Source organism: Muntiacus reevesi, chromosome 6 (genome assembly GCF_963930625.1).
Source record: "Muntiacus reevesi chromosome 6, mMunRee1.1, whole genome shotgun sequence".
NCBI classification, from domain to species: Eukaryota; Metazoa; Chordata; class Mammalia; order Artiodactyla; family Cervidae; genus Muntiacus; species Muntiacus reevesi.
Genome location: NC_089254.1, coordinates 15,439,367 through 15,461,303, shown reverse-complemented (window position 1 = coordinate 15,461,303; position 21,937 = coordinate 15,439,367). Strand labels below are relative to the sequence as shown.

Genomic DNA, 21,937 nt, shown 5'->3' with positions numbered 1-21,937 from the left:
ATCACTGAGAACCTCAACTCTGCATCCCTAGAACTTAGAATCCCAAAGAGAGCCCGGCTTCCTCCCGGCTTCCATATTCCAAACTCAGGGAAGCCCCGGGCTGGTGCCCACGCCCGAGCCAGTCACCAGAGCCTGAGCAACGAAGAACTCTGGCGAGCCTAGGTCACGGGTCCACCTGGGATGAGGTGGTGAGGCATCTTAAGTGGCGTCTCACCAGGATGAGGAGGAGAAGGTGTCTCCCCAGAGAGAAAGGAAAGAGGGGGAGGAAAGGGATGCTAAGTTAGCAAAATCACAGAGGGCTACGCCAGATACCACTGCACACAACACTAACAGTAAACACAAAGGTAGAGCTTTTCCAGTCTATAGCTATTTTTGTTTTTGTTTTATTTTTATTGGACAATAGTTGCTTTACAATGTTGTGTTAGTTTCTGCTATATAGCAAAATGAAACAACTATGTGTTTCATATACATAGTTATATATACATATAACTATACACACACACACACACACACACACATATATATCTTCTTTGGATTTCCTTCCCCTTTAGGTCACAGGCTGTAGTTATTTTCGAAAGGCTCTCCAAGTTTATTATTTGCTGTTGCTCATGCTGGTCACGCTTGTCCCTGGATTGACATCTAGATAAAAGCAGGGGAGGCTGCCCTCGGGTCTGACCCAGTGGAGGGCTGTAAAGTGACTTTGGGAGGAATATACACAACTGTGAGCGCTCCTTCGAAGTCATCTCTTCCTCTAGGGTCTAGACATCGCCTTGAATTGGTTCCAATAAAGGGGATTTGACTCATCAATCATCTGGTTTCAGACAGGCCAGAAAGGAAACCGTGAGAAAAGGTTTGGGCAATTAGGTCCAACCGAAAGTAGGAACTACTGAGCTTTGCGAAGTGAGTGTGTGTAAAAAGGGTGCTGCTGAGAGAGACTGAAGAGAGAAGTGGGAAGAGACGCCCAGATGAGTGTTGGCGACACGCCCTGCCACAGCCAAGGCCCCTTCCTGCGCTCCCAGCGGGGAGCAGCCTCACCTCTCCTGCCGGCCCTTCCACCTCGAGCAGGCCCGGGTGGTTCCTGGGCGCCCCCGTCACCGCAGAACCCGCTCGGAAGCCGGCGTAAATAGAATGCCATCTTCCTCATCTTCTCACCACCACACCCACAGGCTAGATCTTGGTGCAAACCTCTGTGATAACACAAACAGAAGAATGCTGAAATTAGACAGTTGTCCAAATATGGTGATTCTTCGCCACTATTTTTAAACCACAGTGATACGAAAGTGCCTGTATTCCACCCCCCACACCCGCCATGTATAGACAGTCTGCTCAGCACACTCCAAATCTCCCCAATCTTTCTATAAAGTGTGGTTGCAAATAGATCCAATAAAACCAACGGAGATAAGAGCTTTATTTAATTCATAAGTGAAGACTTTTAAAAAGTATCTCATATATTTGAGGAAAACCTCTTAATCTCACTGTGACAGTATTAGCATTTAAAATCTAGCTCAGAGAAAGTATAAATCATGATTGTTCCTTCTCTTCATGACTTACAACAAAAATGTTTATAACTTCCAAGTGGCAGTTAGATATCACAACAAAGCCAGAGTTAATAAACCTATCAGTTCTTAGTTTTTAAACTATGTAGAAAACTCAGTGACAGGTTATAGGATGCGTGATAATTAACGCCTCCACTTTACCTGTGCTCACTATTTAGTATTTTGTTAGTGTTCATGTGGTAAGAATCAGTCTCTTCTTTAAAGTCTTTCTTCTAGACCAGCAGTGAGGTTTAAGATTCCTTTTGATCTTCCTGAGGATATCCCAAAGTGGACATTATTAACATTATAATTTTATAGATGAAAAAACAGAGGCGCAGAGGGGGTAAGGAGCTCAATCAAGTCACACAGCGAGGAAAGGATGGTCCCGCGTTCACTCCTCCGGTCCAGCCAGCCCTTCAGGGCTGTGTCTTCGGCCTGTGAAACTCATCCTTTAGTGTTTTGCCCTGTTTTCCTGTCATCCTTCCGCTGCTGCCCTCAGGCAAACCAGACCCACCCTTCCTTTGCTTTACGCAGTGGCGGTGCCACAGAGGGACTGGAAGAGGACGTCTTTCTTGGTCATTGTTAGACTTCCTGACACCTCTGCTCCCCCCTGCTAGCTCCACTTGGCACTAAAGCCAATTTACTGACACAGGATGTGGTGAAGGAAAGTACAGCTTTTATTGCAGGGCCAAGCGAGGAGGATAGGCAGTTCATGCTCAAAAGGCCCAAAGTCCGTGATCCCTGTTAGAAGAGGTGTGGGTTGCAGGTGCCTCTGATCGTCCTGTCTGCTGGGTCAGTCTGGGCTGTGATGAGGCACCCCTCCGCAGGCCGGACGGCAGGGCAGGCTCCCATACGGTGCTTCGGTTGTGGATGCAGGGCTTCTGTGGGAAGATTCAGGAAGCTACAGAAACCAGAACTAAGATCTCCAACATGCCTTCATGCCTGGCTTTGTTTCATATCCAAGAAATGTATTGATAGTAAATTTGTTTTTATCTTAAGGAGACACCAAAGCTCTATAGAGTTTTTATGGAAACTATATGAGTTTCCCTGATAGCTCAGCTGGTAAAGAATCCACCTGCCACGCAGGAGACACAGAAGATGTGGGTTCGATCCCTGGGTTGGGAAGATTCCCTGGAGGAGGAAATGGCAACCCACTCCATTATTCTTGCCTCGGAAATCCCATGTACAGAGAAGCCTAGTGGGCTACAGCCGAGGGGGTCACAAAGAGTTGGACACGACTGAGCACATATCCATCCATCCATGCATCCATTTCAATGCAATTCTATTGATGCTGTGAAGGAAAGGAAATGAGGAAGAACTAAACAAGGATCTGCTTGCCCCACTTGCGCTAAAGCCAATTTACTGACACTGGATGTGGTGAAGGAAAGTACAGCATTTATTGGAGGGCCAAGCGAGGAGGATAGGCAGCTCGTGCTCAAAGGCCCAAACTCCATGATCCGTTTTAGGGAAGAGGTGTGGGTTGCAGGGTGCCTGATCAGCTTGTGTACAGTTCTCTGACTGGCTGATGGTGAGGTAACAGGGTGATGTTTCAGGAATCTCAGTCATCATCTGGTTCCAGCCTGTCTATGTGCTGGTGGTCACCACGAAGTTAGCTTCCTCCACTGGGTGGGAGTTTTAATATCTGCAAAACAACTCAAGGATATGGCTCAGGATATTGTCTAGATAGCCCTTGAGGAGAAACCAAACGTCCTTGACTTTGTTTTATGACTAAGCTATTATGATTGGGTTGACCAAAAAGTTGTTCAGGTTTTTCTGTAAGACAGTATGGAAAAACCCAAACAAACTTTTTGGCCAACCCGGGGTCTTGTTTCATTGTTCTTTGTTTCTGTTTCATTTTTGTGTGTGTTTTACTTCTCTGGTTAAATTTGCTCTTTGATGCTCTGGGAAGGCCTTGGAAGCTTAAGCTTTTTTACAAGCAAGAGGCTTGGGGGTCATGGGGGAGAGGTGTGTCTGTCAACAGGAAGGCCCCACAGGATCTTGCTTGCTTTCAGTGGGAAATTTCTGAAAGGTTATAATAGGGTTAATTTATATTTTGATTAACTTCTTTAAAAAACATCTAGCTAGTCTATCTCAGCCCAGCCCCTGCTGCATCTGTTCCCTAGAACCCAAGCCTGTGGGAGTGATGTGTTTGTGCTCTGTTACTTCCATCAGCTTGCCTGGGCCCAATGGCAGGGACCCCAGAACTTGAAGGCGCTGACAAAGACGACCTGCTGCTGTTGAGTGAAATCTTCAACGCTTCCTCCCTGGAAGAGGGCGAGTTCAGCAAAGAGTGGGCCGCTGTGTTTGGAGACGGTCGGCTGAAGGAGCCAGCGCCCACTGCGGCCCTGGGAGAGCCGGACCCCAGGCCCCAGGCAGGCTCAGGATTCCTTCCTTCACAGCTTCTAGACCAAAACATAAAAGACCTACAGGCCTCGCTGGAAGGTACGGACCACGGGGATTATAATGGGGTGGCGGGGTCGAGGGGGAGGGGAGTTGAGGTGGGGAGGTGGTGGTGGTATATTGTTTGTTTTTTAATCCAAAGACCTATTTTTCTTTATCTTCTTTTTTGTGTTTTCTGAGTTTTATCTTATATCCAGTGTTGTTTATTTTTTGTTTTGTTTTTGTTTTTTTATTAGCTGAAGCTTCAGAATCACATTCTAGCCTTAAGATCTGTATTAGGGTTTAAAATCCTCTCTGCATAATTTTCTCTCCATACTAACACTTCCTATTAATCAGAGGCTAGAGGGGTGGTCCTCAGTCTTCCCGTCTTACTTTGATTTTAGACTTTTTCATGGCACCCTAGAGAGGTCAGAGTGCCTTCACAGTCGTGGCCTATTCACGTGGCCATTCCTGCCTGGCCAGTGCCTGAGCTGAGTTCTCCCATATCCTCGTGAGACAATATTCCCACAGACATGGGGCTTTCTGCGTGCTTTTCCCCTCTCCCACCATGGCCCACCCCTTGCCTGAGTATGCCCTCAGCTCAGCCATTCCTGTCCTGCCTGAAACCCAACTGAAACAGAGCTTTCACACTGATCAAAAGTGATGAGACACCTTGGTAAGGGTCCAAGTTGCCCCAGAGCTCACATGCTGGTTCAGAGTTATTGATGTGCGGAGCAGATTGATTTCGAGTGCAGAAACTAACACTCAGGTTGAAAGTTAGATTTTTAAGTTGGAGTTTCTAAACAAACAGACCTTGAGAAGGAAACTGTTTCAGTATCTGAACACGTTTTTGCTCTTTCCATGTTTTAATTATAAGACAGGAATCGCTGTCCAGAAGTTCTCAAAGTGTTTTGATTTTTCCATGAATTTAGGTTATCTCCTTAATAAACAGTGTGTTTATCTGGCACTTAGAGCTGAGAACAAACAGCAGAGCTGGAATGATTAAGTAATTATGGGCTATTAAAAAAAGAAAACACTCAGGTCTTTGCAGATGAGATCATGGACGTGACAAAAGTTGGTGGGCAAGACCAAAAGAAAATCTCTCCTCTTTTTTATGAAATATGTGTTTCCTTTCATCTTCCTTTTTGAGTCCTATTTTGTAGCTGTCTCGTTTATTCTCAGTAATGAGGTTAGAGATGAGAGGGATAACTGCAGTCCAAAACTACTTCTCTGCCCCGAGTCTCACCCCAGTTTCACCACCTCTTTTGCTGGAACCCCAGATGAACAAGGTTGCCAAAGACCAGGTTTCACCCCCACCCACCTGTGGTGGAGGCGCTAACAAGGCGTGGGAGAGTCGGGAGAGGCAGGGCCGGAACGGGATCCACAGCTCAAAGCCCAGGGCTGCTGGAGACCCTGCAGCCTTGCTGCGGGGTGAACCCCCCAAGCCCCCAGCTTTGGAGACACCTGGGCGCCTGCTGCCGCCAGGAGCCGCGGCGGCAGTGCTGCGCCTTAGCTGGGGTGGCTGAGCATCACTCTCTCATGGGCACCTCGGGCTGACAGTGAGAACTCAGAGCTTCACATCCTCTTCCTGAGCGGGTGGAGCAAGACCTCAGCCCAGGCCCAGAGCACTGTCCCCGGAACTCTGCCCCAGAGCTGAGACAGGAGCAGCAGCCACGGGCTTGGTGCTTCAGACTCACCCCAAGGCCAGGAGAAAGGCCCGCGGCCACACTTGGGGCTGAGGAGGGAGTTGGTCACACGGCACGAGAGATGCAAGCTGGCACGACGGAAAGAGAAAGACGTACTTTAAAGGGAAGCCATTTATGTCTCAGGCAAACAGTTTCACTGGAGGTTGCCGCCCTAGTAGCACTGCAGCAAGATTCTTGTCTGTCCAGCAAAGATGTATTCAGTCCTCTGGGTGCCAGGCACCGGGGAGTCACCTGAGAACAAAACATGCAAGGCTTCTGCCTTCTGGGAGCTCACATTCTAATGGAGAGGAGATAATTGTGGTACTGGAGAAGACTCTTTAAAGTCCCTTGAACAGCAAGAAGATCAAACCAGTCAATCCTGAAGGAAATCAACTCCGAATGTTCATTAGAAGGACTGATGCTGAATGTCCAATACTTCGGTCACCTGATGTGAAGAGCCACCTCATTAGAAAAGACCCTGATGTTGGGAAAGGTTGAGGGCAGAAGGAGAAGAGGATGACAGAGGATGAGATGGTTGGATGACATCATTGACTCAATGGATATGAGTTTGAGCAAACTCCTAGAGATAGTGAAGGACAGGGAAGCCTGGCGTGCTGCAGTCCATGAGGTTGCAAAGAGTCGGACCTGAATGAGCAACTGAGCAACAGCAACAAAACATAATGAAAAAGCAAATCACATTGTAGGTTAGAAAGTTACCAATGATATGGAGAAAAGGAAAAGCAGAGCCAAAGCTATTGTTGGGGGAATGGCAGAGCAGGTCAGGGAGAGAACTAAATAGGACTCTTACTGAGAAGATGAGATCTGAGCAGAGACTCGCAGGAGGCCAGAGAATTAGCCATGTGAAGATCTAGGCAGGGAAACCCCTGTGCCCAGAGGGAGGATGTGCCTGATACAATTGAGGGTCTGCAGGAGGAGCACTGGGGTTGGAGTGAGAAGGAGAAGTGCTCGGAAAGGAGATGGGCTGGGTCATACAGGCCTTGTAGCCGCTGGAAGAACTTAGGAACCATCATTGCATCTTGGACCAAGGATGGACAAGATCTGGTTTACCATTTACAAGATCCATTCTGGATGCCAAAAGTTTCATTTCCTCTGCTGAGCTTCTGTCAGGATCAATGTTAAAGGAGTTATTTTGTAACCTCTGAGTTATCCTGTTTCCTCTGCATGTGTGTGTGTGCACATGTGCACCCACGCACACACTTAGTCACTCAGTCGTGTCCAACTCTTTGCGACCCTATGGACTGTAGCCCACGAGGTTCCTCTGTCCATGGGATTCTCCAGGCAAAAATATTGGAGTGGGTTGCCACTTCCTTCTTCAGAGGATCTTCCTGAAGCAGACGTCAAACCCACATCTCCTGCATTGGCTGGTGGATTCTTTACCACTGAGCCACCAGGGAAGCCCCAGTATTAGGTATTAGACTCACTAAATAATTCTCAGGAGAGACTCAAATCACCTGAAGGAGCTTTCTACTTTTCCACAGATGTTGTCTTCTTATCCCTGGGTTAGCCCCCACTTCAGAGACACTGAGGTCTGAAACTGATTTCCTTTATCACGGTAAAATAACAAGAGCTAGCTCTCCATGTGGCACGTGCAGTGGGTCAAGCACTGCCCCATGTGCTTTAGGTGTGTTATTTCGTCCTCACCACACCCTTCCCAGACAGGCAGGCAGGCAAGCCCTGGTGTCATCTCCAGCCTGCAGCCTGGGAAACAGAGAAACAGGGAGTAAGTAATTTGCCCCAGATTAGACCTCTGGTAGGAAGCAGGTGGGATTGTGGACCTGAGCCCCTAGACTCCAGAACTGACCCTTTTCGCAAATCTGTGCTGTTGTCACCAAGTACCACATCTCATGGCAACCGTGATTCCCCGACGGGCTCCCTCATGCCTTGCCTTGGGTGCTCCTAGAGGAGCCAGAGTTGCAATGACTGTAACCTTGGTCCTAGGCATCCTGGGTGCATATAGGGACCAGGGCAACCACACAGTCATAGAAGAGAGAAGTGGGTGTGGGAAGGAAGGGTTGTGTCAACCACAAAAGTTGGGTGATGTTCCAGAATTTTGTTGTTCTTCAGTTGTTCAGTCACGTCTGACTCTTTTGTGACCCCATGGACTGTAGTTCGCCAGGCTCTTCTGTCCATGGGGTGTGTTGCCATTCCCTTCTCCAGGGGCTCTTCCTGATCCAGGGATCAAACCCCTGTCTCCTGTGTCTCCTGCATTGAAGGCAGATTCTTGACCCACCGAGCCACCGGAGAAGCCTGATGTTCCAGAACAGAATATATGCATTTGAGATGATCTCCACCGTCTTTGCCTGTGCCTGCCGTCGCCCCTCGTTGACTCTAGCACTGTCGTGCTTGGTCTGGCCACCACTGTTGTGGCTTTCTGTGAGGACCAGGTGGAGCTGCATCCTCGGAGTCCGAGGGTCCACAGGACAGAGGTGGGCAGCTGTCTGGACGCAGGCGCAGACCCCTAGGGATCTTTCCCCTCTATGCCCCCTCTGCACTGCCCCCTCCCTTATCCACCTCCACCTCCTCAGGCTTCTCCCCTTCTTCCTCTCCATTCTCCTCCGCCTCCCTCTCCTCTTTGGCCTCCCTTTGCCTTGGGGAAGCAGAAAGAAAAGGGGAGGTGCGGATTTCATAAGAGAACAATTATATCTTCCTTCCCCACCTACTTCGAGCTCTAGAAGAGCAAAACAAAGGAACTTACATTTAGGATCAAGTTGTGCTGAAAAATGTGAAGGAGTCCATTTTGGCGAGGCTTTCTAAGCGTTTCTGACGTTGTCAGCATGACGCGGCCAGGGTTTTCTGTGTCTTACAGGGAGGAGAAATTGCGCCTTCCTGAGTTCCCTTCCAGTGAGGAGGAAGGGGCCACCCAGAGGCGTGCCTGAGGCAGAGACCCGGCCGGGCCTTCTTAGACATTCTTCTCCATTCCCACCAGCATCAAGATTTAATTTAGAAACAGACGCTGATACTGAAAAGATAACCATCTGCTCAAAAGAGAGCCACCAGGACGTCTTTTAATTTAGGATCCTGCCGACCACAGTTAGGCATCTTGTTCCAGAATCTCACAAACACACAGCCCTTTATTCCTTCTAGATGTTCTTTTGTTTCAGCTAATCCTGAGGTGCTTTTGCCATCTGAATGGGTTTCCATTTAAAGCCAATGTCCTGTCAAGCTTAGCCTTATCTCAGATTCGCCTTTCCTGGAGCAGAGCTCACCTCTTGCTGTCTCTGGCTTAGCCTGGCTCGGGCCTCAAATGGAATAACGTGAAAGAAAAGGCTGTGGGCTGCATTTAAAGATAATTTGAACAGAGAGCATGAGCCACTGGCGTTATTATTTGTTCCATCAAAGAAGCAGCACTTTCTAAACCTGTTAGGGCGCATCCCCAGGTCTTGGCTAAATTCTTGCAGAATTTAAGTGCCTCTGTTAGTCCATAGAAGGAACCTTGGTGACCATCTCCTCCACCCTCATTTTACACATGAAGGGTCCCAAAAGGGTCTCCTGACTTGCCAAGCTGTTGTGGTTTTATCCACCATCCACATAAGGTTTAAACTCCTCTGCTCCTGTTCAGTCGCTAAGTCATGTCAGATTCTTTTGCTTCCTGATGGACTGTAGCCCACCAGGCTCTTTTGTCCATGGGATTTCCTGGGCAAGAATACTGGAGTGAAAAAAAAAAAAAGAATACTGGAGTGGGTTGCCATTTCCTCCTCCGGGGGATCTTCCCCAACCAGAGATGAACCTGCATCTCCTGCATTGGCAGGTGAATTATTTACTACTGAGCCACCTGGAAAGCCTCAGCTTGGCATAAATAAACACAAGCTACACTAAACTCCTCATCTTGGCTTTCGAGGTCCCTTAGGGCCTGACCCGGTGTCGTCACTGCCCATACCCCCATGCCTTTACTGAGCATGGTTTAATGACATTGTTCTGCTGGGGACCATGTGTCATGTCTAACCTGGACTCCAGGGAGCCCGACTCTCCCCTACCCCCAGAGCATCCCACCCACTTCACACTCGTGATGTTCTGCTTGGCTTACTCCTCATCCTTCAGGTGCTCGTGTCCAGCATATCATCCAGGGACGGCCTCCGCAGTCAGTGTTGGCTATTTCTGCTCTCCATTCCCTTTATACCCAGTACTTAATCACCCCTCTCATTTCACCTCATTGTAAAATGGGTTGAATTTTCTGTCTTGCTTTACGTTGTCATGGGCAGGGCCCATGTTCGTGTTGCTCCCTGTCATATTTCCCAGACATAGCTCAGTGCCTGGAATCGATGTTCCAAAAAGACATCTGGGTGGATGGGCTGATGGATGAGTGGATGGATGGCAGACAAGAAGGAAGGGAGAGATCAACTGACACTGCGTCACTAACTGAAGAGAAAAAGGTCTGAAGACAATCTCGGGTTGGTTCTCATGTGTGCTGAGTGATAGCAGAAATCCAGAATCATTGCATTTATGGAGCGCCTACCCCTTAGCCTCTGTATGCCCTGGTCTCACCCATGAGCTCCCATTTTATCCATACAACAACCTAATGACGCAGGAATTTTTACCCGCCTTTTGCCAGTATGGAAACTGGGGCTCAGAGAAGGTGTGGACGGCAGGCTGGTGCCTGGCCACCGTGGCCATGGTCTTCCCACATTCCCCGTCACGGCCAGCCCTGTCCCAGAGCGCCCAGGGCTCTGCTCCTCAACCCAGCCTGGGCTTTGCCCTCCCAGCCAGTGAAATTACCCTCATGGTAAAGTGCTACACTGGGTGGTGTTACTTTGGCTTCACTTGCTGCTCTAGCTGGCCAGTATTATTTCTGGCCGATTTATATTTTCCCTTATGTCAGTGAAGGGGGCAGGATTGCTCCATTAAATTTTATATGTGTTTCCTGCAGACGGAGAGTGCACAGTTGACATATCAAAGGGGCCGAGAACTAGGTTCATCAACTTGCCCCCAGAACTCTTAGTCTCATCTGCCCCCACCCTGCACCACCCCATCTCCTGACACAGTTTCTCTGAGATGGGGAAGACATCCTTCCAGCCACACCTTCCTGTTAAAAACGCCTCAGCCAACGAACACCAACTGAAGAGCAGTTGATGGCAATTATAGGAATATTAGCAACACTGAGTTCTCTGTAAATAGCATTTTTTCCTGACAGAAGCCAAGACATTTGAAGTCTGGCTTGGCATTCCATCCATAATTACCCTAGTTGTACCCCTCCCCTAAAGAATTCCCAAAGCAATATGAGTGACAGTGAAACTGCAGCTCAGCTTAGTATTTGCTTAAAACATACACATATGGGTTTCCCTGGTGGCTCAGTGGTAAAGAATTCACCTACCAATGCAGGAGATGTGGGTTCAGTCCCAGGGTTGGGAAAGATCCCCTGGAGAAGGAAATGGCAACCTACCATAGTACTCTTGCTGGGAAAATCCAAAGGACAGAAAGCCTGATAGGTAACCGTCCATGGGGTCGCAAAAGAGTCAGACATGACTTAGCAACTAAACAACAATGACAATATATACATACGTAGCTGGGGTCACAACGATAACATTTCCTCCCCTCATGTGCGAATAGTTGGGATTGTTCGACTTACGCTTAATAGGTGTTCTGAAGAGAAATTGTGGTTTGGCAAACTGGCTGTTTCTGCTTCACATTGTGGGACCAAAGAACAATGACATCCTGTGTCTTTGGGAAACTCTGAGGTCTATTTTCCCCATCATCTATCATCTTCGTCCCCAAAGGGGCAATGTCTTTATGCTCATCCTCCTCCGTGTCCTCTGCAGCAGAGAAGCCCCCAAGTCTGTAGATTCTCCATGTTGCCCTTATGGTTCCCGAGTGTTTAGGTGAGGACTATTCAGAACTCTATAGTTACAAAGGAAGCCAATTAGAAGACATTGTCTTTATAATAAAGACAAAGCTTCCCTTGTGGCTCAGCTGGTAAAGAATCCACCTGCAATGCAGGAGACCTGGGTTCAATCCCTGGGTTGGAAAGATCCCCTGGAGAAGGGATAAGCTACCCACTTCAGTATTCTTGCCTGGAGACTCCCCATGGACAGTCTTTGGGGTCACAAAGAGCCGGACACAGCTGAAGCAACTTAGCACAGTCTTTATAAAGGAGCCTGCCGTTATAATCCTTTAAATGATAGGCTTTAAAATACAACTTGTGTTTCTGGGACTCTAAAAATATGACTTGATATACAGATGTTCTGTTTGTTTATAACCATTTGGGAATATACCCATCATATACAGTGAGGGGGTCTGTGTTTTGACATGTGAATTAATTTCTGCTTCCTTGAGGAATGTGTTCTATCTTATACTCTGAAAAAAGACAATGATTGAACCTGACTCTTTTCCAGCATTCTCTGGAGCTAAATGTTGTGCATGTTCTTGGAATGGGAAGAATTATCTCGTGTTCCCACTGTATCAGCATTTAGAGATGGGGGAGGGGTGGCCTTCCACACCTCTCACGTGCCTTTTCTCTGCATCCATTTGGATTCTCTCTGGAAGTGTGGGCCTCCCTGAACTGAGAGCGCTCAATGGGGTCAAGGAGCTTAAAGCTGTGGGAGCTGGGAGGTGGGTGCTCTCTGTTTCCGAGGAGGGCTTCGCTCCTTGTCCCAGCTCTGGCTTCAACAAGAGTGAACCTGATCCTGGCAGAGACGGGGGCCACGGCAGCTCCTTGGGAACCGTCTATGGCAGTGCCTCCCACACTACACTCGCATAAGGGTTGCTGAGGGTTTGCGGTTCCTTGGACTCCACCCCAGGGTTTCTGATTCAGTAGGTGACGTCCCAGCTCTGGGGCAGGCACCACACTTTGAGAAGCGCTGCCCTAAGAGACAAGGGCCAGGCTGCTAGCACTGAGAAAAGGTTGTGTGACGTTTCTGCCGAGCACAGGTGGATCTTGACCCTCAATGTCCAGGAGAGGTTTGTAGGGAAAAATGAAATTGACCCAGTTAGATGCTACCTAAATCTTTTAGCGTTATTTGGCACTCAACGAGACTGCAATTTTAACTTTCCACATTTACCACTATTTATGTGATTAGGGTTTGGAAGGCAAATGCCCACGGGCCAATTTTCTAGGAACCAGGGAGGTTATGTTACTCCTGGATTACACCAAATACTGGTCATTTTTAAAAAACGGCTTTATTGAACTATAATTTACATACCATGATATTCACCCATTGTAGGGGAACAGTTCAAGGATTTCTGGTAAATTTATATTGTGTAACCATCACCACAGTCTAATGGGAGAACATTTCCATCTTCCAAAAAAGTTCCCTTGAAATCTGGTGCTTTTTATTGTTTGTGAAATATGTTTAATAACATGTTCAAGGACCATCCCAATGAATAGCAATACTTTTTAAACTCTCTGTACTTTTTCAATATTTTAAACCCAATAAATAGGTCACAGGCTGCCTGTTTCATTTGTCCTCGGTTAGTCTTTATAGGGTTTTCAATGTGCTCAGTGGTAAAGAATCCACCTGCCAATGCCAGAGCTGCAGGAGACTTGGGTTCGATCCCTGGGTCCGGAAGATACCCTGAAGAATGAAACGGCAACCCACTCCAGTATTCTTGCCTGGGAAACCCCATGGACAAAGGAGCCTGGTAGCGCTACAGCCCATGAAGTTACAAAGAGTCAGACATGACTGAGCACACATGTTCACAGTCTCTATTTGTATGCTGCTTGCCTAAAAAGAAATAATTCAACCAGCGAGTATTGTGGCATCTCCAGTGGCAAGCATTGCTTTGCCATCTCTCAAAATAATGTTTCATAAGTGTAGTTCTCATGATTTAAGAGTTCTTCGATGGTTATCTTAATTTCAACACTTGTCATGTGCCCAGGAAGTGCCCTAAAGAATGTAAAGATGAATAATACATAGTCCCTGCCTTCAAGGGGCTCAGAACTCTAGGAGATGAGACAAAAGTACAAGCTAGTCAATATCAGTTCAGTTAAGTCGCTCAGTCATGTCCAACTCTTTGCAACCCCATGGACTGCAGCACGCCAGGCTAATCAATATACTATGCTTTTAAAGTGGGTCCCTTATTACAAATCTTAAGTATAGGGTAAACAAATAGTATTGCATCTTCTCATTTCTGTAGCATATGCCGAGTGAGTCTCTTACCTCCGAAGTTGGTTTCACTGCCACAGCTGAACTCCACCATCCAAACATAGCATCCTTATCAGAGACAAAACTTTTTCTGTAGAAGACACTGTGAGCAGAGCGTCCCAGTGAAAGGATATGGTTTTAACTATTCGGACCCCACAGTGATGAATCATCTGATGGTCTGTGTTTCACAGTGAGCATCACCAATGGACTCAGTCCACACACACTTACCTGTACCACATTAGATATTATGGAGCACATTGAAGAAACACTTTCTTGTCTCTTGGAGAAGACAGGACTTAACACATGAAGAATTACAGCAGATGTGCAAAGAAGTATATGGTAAAGTTCTACATTAAATGAGTCATGCTGAGACATCTAGCACAGACAGTAAATGCTGGGGGCAACTAGGCTTGCTCCCCACCCCACAAAACAGGACTGCTGAATACCTCTTAATCATTAGCAGCAGGAAGAGCCCAAGGGGCCTTCAGAACAGTGGGTTAGACAAGATCAATGCCATCATAAGGATATGGCATCAAGTGAAGGCGGACATTCTTCCCCCTCATATATTTGGACTGGGCTGCCAGTTATCTGTATTAACTAAACTTCACAATTTAAATTATCTGTATGGGAAGTAAGTGAACTGGATCATGTTGGAAATAGAGAAGACCAGCTGTTCACTAGTTCTGTCACTGCATTTAATGGTGCTCACTTTTTGGGACATGGGCACAAATCGTGCCCATTTGTGACAGAAAAACAAGGCACTTCACTTGATTTCCTAGGAACACTATTGATAATCTTTGGTGTGACCATGAAATGATATCAGTTGGTAAGAAAAATGGGTATAAAATCAGAAGCAAGAATGCTTTAACCTTAGCAATTTCTCATTTGCAGCCTTCCCCCTAGTTTTCCATACTTTCAAGTTGGTGTTCCTTAGTCAGTCGCGTCCAACTCTTTGCCACCCCATGGACTGTAGCCCACCGGCTTCCCCTGTCTATGGAATTCTCCAGGCCAGAATACTGGAGTGGGTTTCCATTTCATTCTCCAGGGGATCTTCCCGACCCAGGGACCGAGCCCCAGTCTCCTGCATTGCAGGCAGATTCTTTACCATCTGAATCACCAGGGAAGCCTTTTGAAGTGGGCAGGATTATACAAATCCACTCTCCCCTAAAACGTATTCCAGACATGAGGCACATGGAAGAAGGGTCATGGCACACCAGCCTCCTCTCTCTTCGGAGGCCATCCTGAGAGCCACGTGTGTGCCGCACATGGAACTTAGGAGACAGTGTGGCTGCTCTTCCCTAAGATCTAACGACCTCTGGTTTTGAACATTAGGCTGGTCAGAGAGCAGTGTCAGCCCTTCTCCTCCATGGCCAGCACCAAAGGCAAGCAGTCCAAATGCCAGCTACCCTGCAGTGAGAGGTAATACATCATTCTCCCCCTTAAGTGACCGTCGCCCTCCTTTCCAGCGGCCTAACACTCTTTGCTCTATCTCTTTACTAATTTCCATTGGAGCACCTGGGATTCAGAGGCGGGGCTTCAAGGGCTGAGAGTTGTGCATGATCCTAGGAACTAACATTTTAACTTTTTCCTGGCTTAAGGTCCTCATTCATAATTGGCTTTATCAGATCTAATGAGGAGGACTCAGACATCTGTCTGTATGTGACCAGGTGTTCCCCAAGACTGGATGAGAGCAGTAAGGGAGAAAATGGCCTCTGAGATTGGCGATCCTTAGCTGAAAATACCATTGCTTCCACCAGACAAAGCATTTGATTAATGCTTTTTGCAAAGAGCCAGGTGCCTTAGTTGTCAAAAAAGGGCCTTTCAAGCTTGTGAAATCTACTCTCTTTTGAGACAGAACATCTGCCTGAGGAAGATCTCATCTGTCTTTGCATCTCTCTGCCTTTGGTCATCACTTTCCCTGTGTTGACCACAGGACGTTAAAGGAAATGTCAGTTTTATTATCATCAGAAAGCATTCCCTTGATGTTCTTTTAGGTGTTGTGCAAATAGTTGCACCTGGTTTTCCCTCCCACAGTGGAGGTCTGGGGAATGTGAGGATTCCGCTCCCCCCAAGTATAATCACCTGGCTACTCACAGCTGGGCCACACCCACCACTGGAAAGCCCCCCTGGGGAGGGGCAAGGAGGGTGGAGTGTATTTCACTGGCGCTATCACTAAGATGTCTTGATACTCTCTATCAAGAACAGACGAATCCTCCAAAATCAGTCTTGCTCCATACAGTTTCTTTGTGTGATGTCCTATAGGACTAAAGAAAGACAAGTTATAGCCCCTTAAAAAAAATTGTCTCCCCCACCCCCACCAAGCTATATTGAGCTCTCTATAAAGTCTCAGTTTATCATATCAATACACCAAGTGTTTTAGGGGCTCACTGCACGCTGTGAAAGTAATGTTACGAAGTAACAGCTTGCATGTTACTAACTACTCTTGTTTGCAATCGCTTATCTCTGTAATAGATGCATTGTTGTCTCATTATAAAGTAATATATTTACAAGAGACTGGAAAAACGATAAAGGGAGGGGAAACCAGAACTATAAAGGGATCAGTACACTGTCTTTAAGTGCCGTTTTAGTGAAAAGATCAAAGGCCCTGGTATGTTGGAACAGTCCCATCAGTACTCACCATCACACTATTCATAGAAACACTTTTAGCAACTTGTCCTACCAGTATTTTTTGAGATTCTTCTCAACCAGATGGCAAGCACATTCCTAGCTGCTTTTGGTTAGAAGGATAACCTGTCAGACATTTTGTTCATGTTTTTGATGGTCCCACCTGTTGGAGAAAGAAAAAAAAGCATAGGTCATCCAAGTCAATGAACTTAGATTCTCATGTGGAACGATTTATATAGAGAAGAGCCCCCCCACTTCTTTGTAAATCTCTTGCATCAGGCACTCTTTTGAAAATGCCTTCCTCATCTGGAAAATAATTGGGGTCTGTCATCGTGGCATTCAAGAATTTAGGGCAGGTGGTTCGGTAAAAGAACACTTGAAGGCAGGACTCTATGGAGTATGGAAGGTGAGGGGCTCGGGGGCAATTTAGAGCCCAGTGGGGAAGGGGAGGCCTGTCTAAGGCCCCCTTCCTCTGATGGGAAGAGGGTTAAAGAAGGCTGAAAAGAGTGATCACCGTATTTCTCTTGACCCAGCAGATTTGAAGATTCCTCCAGGGGACACTGGAAGGCACCTTACTTCCTGAGTCATTCAGTCTGGTTTCTGAAATGACTGCTATTTCCTGGTGGTGCTGAAGCACCGGGTCTGGGGTTTCAGGCAGCTCTGTGGGCTGTGGCCATCTGCTGGGTAGGGTTGCCGACTGGGGATTAACACAAGAGCTCACTGTTTGCGCACTTTTGTAAAGACCATGGTATAGAAATGTTACTCAGCCAACAGGCCAATAGTGGGGCACGGAATACCCTAACAAGGCTTAGAGACCAAAAGCAGCAGGGTTTGTCCGACTGAGCGTCTTCCCTCTTGAAGGTGCTCCTGGCCCTGAAGCCTGGCAGAGATGGGATTTAGCAAGGTGGCTGGGCTGATGTGTCTGTCCTCTTCTCTCCCCAGAGCCTGCCAAGGCCTCCTCGGACCTGACTGCCTGGTTCAGCCTTTTTGCTGATCTCGACCCACTATCAAATCCTGATGCTGTTGGGAAAACCGATAAAGAACATGAATTGCTCAATGCGTGAGCCTGCTTCCTCCGTCTGGGAGGAAGCCCACAAGTGGCTGCAGTTCAACACGCCGGGGTGCTCACGGATGTAGGAAGTGATCAGTATGCTGTTTTAATATTTACGTGCCATTTTAATAAAATGAAAGGGTCAGAGGCCCTGTTTATATTGGTAGAATTATTTACTCTTATTTGGCATAAAGGGTGTCAGTGTGTTCTCTACGTGGTCCTGACAGTACCGGATGGTCTAGGAGCTGTGTCCAGGCCCGTCAGCTGACAACTCCATCTGCTGACTGCTGCGGTGTCACCGGGTTGCTACAAGGTCCAAGTTCACATCATCAATCTACTTTGTGTTCGGTTGAAAGAAGGTGTCCTCCAGCCTCAGAGGCAGCGGGAGTCTTAGGAGGCTTAAGTACCTCCTTTTGTACTCCTGGCCCATGTCCCTCCTAGAGAGGGGCTGCAGGGAGCCTCCCTCTTCCTGCCCAGCCACCTTCCAGCGAGCTACAGGTGACGCTCCGGCCAACCCAAGACTCCCCCGCCCCTGCCTCCTGGGCCGCTGGTTCTCTCATGGGCGGAGGGACTGAGCTGGTCAGCGCTGCACAAACTGGTCTGTGGAAACCAGCCATGTCTGCAGATCTCAGCTTTCCAGCCCTCTCCTTGGCTGGAATTCAAAAGCATGTATTTCTGAAGCCCCGTGTGACATTAACTGTTTTTTTTTTTTAATTAAATGGAAAAGATATTTGACACGCAAAGTTAATGAGTCTGTTGGGGGGCTGGGGGGGATTTCTATGAGATGGGGGGCTGGAGAGAGAGGAAGGAGACAGGTCCCACCTGCATGAAACTGCCAATATGACCAGACCTCTCCCAGATACTGCAGTGGAGGCAGCAGGGTGGACACTTGGCTTACAGGGGAGAATAGCAATTTTGCACGTGGGCACAAAACCCTGCATATTCAAAGGACTGAAGCTGAAGTTCCAATGCTTTGGACACCTGATGCGAAGAGTTGACTCACTGGAAAAGACCCTGATGCTGGGAAAGACTGAGGGCAAGAGGAGAAGAGGGTGACAGAAGAAGAGCTGGTTGGGTGGCATCACGAACTCCATGGACAGGAGTTTGAGCAGACTCTGGGAGATAGTGAAAGACAGGGAAGCCTGGCTGCTGCAGTCCATGGGGTTGCAGAGTTGGACGCCACTGAACAACAACCCAGAAGCGACTCAGATAGGCCCATCCTAGTGAGAGGCTCCGGGCCTAGGGCCTGCCTTCCCTCCCAGGGCCCAGGTGAGGTGCGGAGCCCACACAGGGGCGCAGAAGCCAGCCCGCCGGTGCGCCGGCCTGCGTGGGGGTGGAGTCCGGGGCCAGCCCCGGGCGCTTCTCAGAGCTCGACCAGGCCGGGGGGCGTCCTCGGTCCCGGGGCCGCGTCTCCACGGGCACCGAGACGCCGGACCTCCCTGCCCCGGGGTGCGCGGCCCCAGCGGGAGCCCCAGCGGAACGGCCCGGAATCCGGGCCGCGGGCAGCCCTGCCTCCTTGGCTGGAGGAGACGCAGGTAAGACGGCGTCCGGCCCGCGACGCGAGAGCGGTGGGTCCCGCCCTGCTCGCCTCTGGGCCAGACCAGCACGGCCGGCCATCGCTTTTGTTAGAATTTAGCAGATTCCTCAGACACACACACACACACACACACACACACGCTCGCTGGACCCCGCGGACCCCCTCTCCTCTCTAGGACTGTGCGTTTGCTGCTCACTGGACCCGGGACGCCCCATCTCCTTGCCCTCGGCAGCCTTCTCGATGCTACCCGCCCCTTCTCCTTTGAGGAACTGCTGCTCCTCTCTCGCCCCGGCCTCCCGTCTCAGAAGGCCTGTGCCTGAGTCTGCCAGGGCGTTGCCACCCCACAAGACGCCGAGCCTCTTATCTCCCTAAATCGTCTCTTGTCTCCCCAGTAACCACCCCTCTGGGGTCACCTTGCAAGCCCGGGAACTAATGATTGCTGAGGGAAGCCGCCCTGCGTGGAATGTTGATTTCGGCCTCCTGGGTTCGTCCTGGGTCCCATCTGTTTGCAGCTGTAAAGAGTTAACGTGGGAGGGCCTGACCACCTCATCCAGGCTAGTGGCCCAGGGAGCTCGGTTGTCCAGGAACCCAACGGTTGCAGCGGTTCTTTTCTGTTGAATGGATCTCTTGTAAATACTAACAGGTTGCATTTTTAAAGTTTGATCCATGGGTGAAGGGGAGAAGAGGATTGTGGTCATTGGACAGGCTTTGCTACAATTTAAAAAAAAAAAAAAAGCAGTTTTATCCCTGGATTTTTACATTTTTGCTAAAAACAAAATAAAACAAAACCTCATTCCCTTTTCTGTCTGCAGTCCACTTGGCCAGGTTCTTGATCCCTCTTGATAGGTGTGTTTTGATCCAGGGTCACACAAAGCCCCTTCGATCACCTCTCTAGTCTAAGGAGAAGCAACTGCTGCCTAATTCTCTTTTAAGTGGCCCGTGTGTGGCCTTGCCCTGGGGCTTCCTCCAGGGTCTGCCTCAGGCCGGGCTGTCTCTATCTAGAAGTTGAAGGCACCTCCCCTCTTCATGCCCCAGTCTTGCTTCTCCTTAATTTTCATCCTGTGTCGTGAGGCTGCTCTGAACCCTCAGGGACACCAGAGAACACCTGGTTCTTGGGAACTTCCCATCCCTTGGAGATGTTCACCTCCCCACTCCCCCTGCCCCCACCAATATAGAAAGAACATTCACATTTATGGGAGGGAGCCAGGATGTTTCTATTTTCTCCTCCTTTCCCTGGTTAGCTTACGCTTTGGTGCACGTTACAGATTCATTTGCCTTCAAGATGTAATTTTAGAAACATCAGGTTGATTTTGAGTTCTGAGGGAGGCAGAAAGGCATCCGTCAGCTTGAGGATTAGAAATGCTCCAACTTTGTACCAGCACTTATTGTCGTCGGAGGTTGATGCCCAAGAAGATGTTACCTGCTCAGAACTGGCAGCCTTGGGAGCCCTAGGGAGCCCGGAGTTGCCAGTGGGCATACAGGGTCATCATGTTGTGGGCAGTGTTGACACTGGGCATGGGGCCAGAGCTGAGCCCCCACCTGCACCCCGAGGCTGCCATGTGGGTTAAGATGGCACCCACCTGACCTCTCCTGCTCATGCTTTGGCTCCAGGAGCCAGCTAACTAAACTCCATGCTTTTCTCTCTGAGACCCCATTCCAAGGGATTTCCTGGCAGTGGCTTGGGGCTACCTATTAGCACTATTTGATTTTGCCAGTATGGCGAAGTTGCTCCTGTCTTTGTGATCAACGTGTCCTCTGGACTGGCCACGGCGGTTAAGGCTCTGCTTTGGTTTAAACCATCTCCCAGTCCCGTGACTGGCATCGGTCATAGTGTAGTGCTGTAGGTGTCTTTATTGTTGTTGTTCAGCAGCTATGTCGTGTCCCACTTTTCACGACCCTGTGAACTGCAGCACTCCAGACCTCCCTGTCCCTCACCATCTCCCGGAGTTCACCCAAGTTCATGTCCATTGAATCGGTAGGCGTCTTAGCTTTGCTAGAAATAGATTTCAGGTTGGGGTCAACTGCAGGTGATTAGCCATGGGTGCCAAGAATTCTGCATTGAGAAGAATTCTTATAAATGAGTGATATTTGTGATGGGTACAGGGCAGGAAGTGGTAACAACAGTGCTATATATATAATTACCAACAGTGCATTAGACCTTGCCTTTCATGCAGCTTTTAGATTTAACAGCTTCTACTTCTTATCCTTCTTTCTCTTTTCTCTTTTTCTGCTTCCTCCTCCTCCTCTTCCTCCCCTTCCTCTTCTTTTAATCAGAAATAACTCAGATTTGGCAACATTGACAGAGATGCATGCATGAATGGGAAAAGCAGAAAGTTCAAAGAACACATTATTGCTGACACCTAATTCAACTCAAATTCACTTCAACAACAAAAAAGTGGGAATGGATTTATTTGCTCAGGTAACTAAAAATCCACGTGTAGGCTTTCAGGCATGGCTAGATCTAGGGGCTCAAATGTTATTCCCAACAATTGTCTCCTCTTCAGCTCCCAGCCCTGATTTCCTCTGTGAGGCTTCATTCCATAAAGAAGCCAAAGGCCTCCAGCATCTCTGGCCAAAGTCTGGATTTGAGTCTGCCTTTGTCCTTTGTCCAATCATCAATCAACCACTGGGGTGGAAAATAGGCTATTTGCCCAGCGTTTCATGAGCCTGTCCCTGGAGCTCAACTCTTAAGGACTGGCAACAGAGAAAGGACAATTCCTTAAGGGAAAACTAGGGTTCCATTATTAGGGGAGGAGGGAATGGACCTTGGGAAGAAGAATGCCATAACAATCCACTCTAATTTCCACTAACTTTGGAAGGACTTTGAGGAGACACTGTGTAACCTTTCCAGAGGGGTATAGCCTGAACTGGGTGAAAGAACTGGAATGTTTTCCAGAAACCCCACTGGGGTTCATTTTGAGATCAACCCCTGGCACTGGGGCTAGAAGGCTTGGTGCTCTTGGTGACCTTTGAAAGATCTCTACCTTGCAGCTGTCCTTGGCTGTCCAGGGAAGTCAAAAGGGATCACA

General features: G+C 48.4%; 1 protein-coding gene across 11 annotated transcripts in view; it reads left to right on the top strand.

The window, feature by feature from the left end:
- ICA1 (islet cell autoantigen 1) overlaps positions 1–18,105 on the top strand; it is a 160,156-nt gene extending 142,051 nt beyond the window's left edge. For 9 of the 11 annotated variants that reach the window (XM_065938835.1, XM_065938838.1, XM_065938842.1 and 6 more), the window contains 3 exons: positions 3,708–3,977; positions 15,028–15,114; positions 17,263–18,105. In XM_065938835.1, coding sequence (XP_065794907.1) covers positions 3,708–3,977; positions 15,028–15,114; positions 17,263–17,384 — 479 coding nt within the window. In that variant the 3' untranslated portion in view covers positions 17,385–18,105. The remainder of the gene's footprint in view (positions 1–3,707; positions 3,978–15,027; positions 15,115–17,262) is intronic. The other 2 variants (XM_065938845.1, XM_065938843.1) reach the window with 1 other exon arrangement.
- The last annotated feature ends 3,832 nt before the right edge of the window (positions 18,106–21,937 follow it).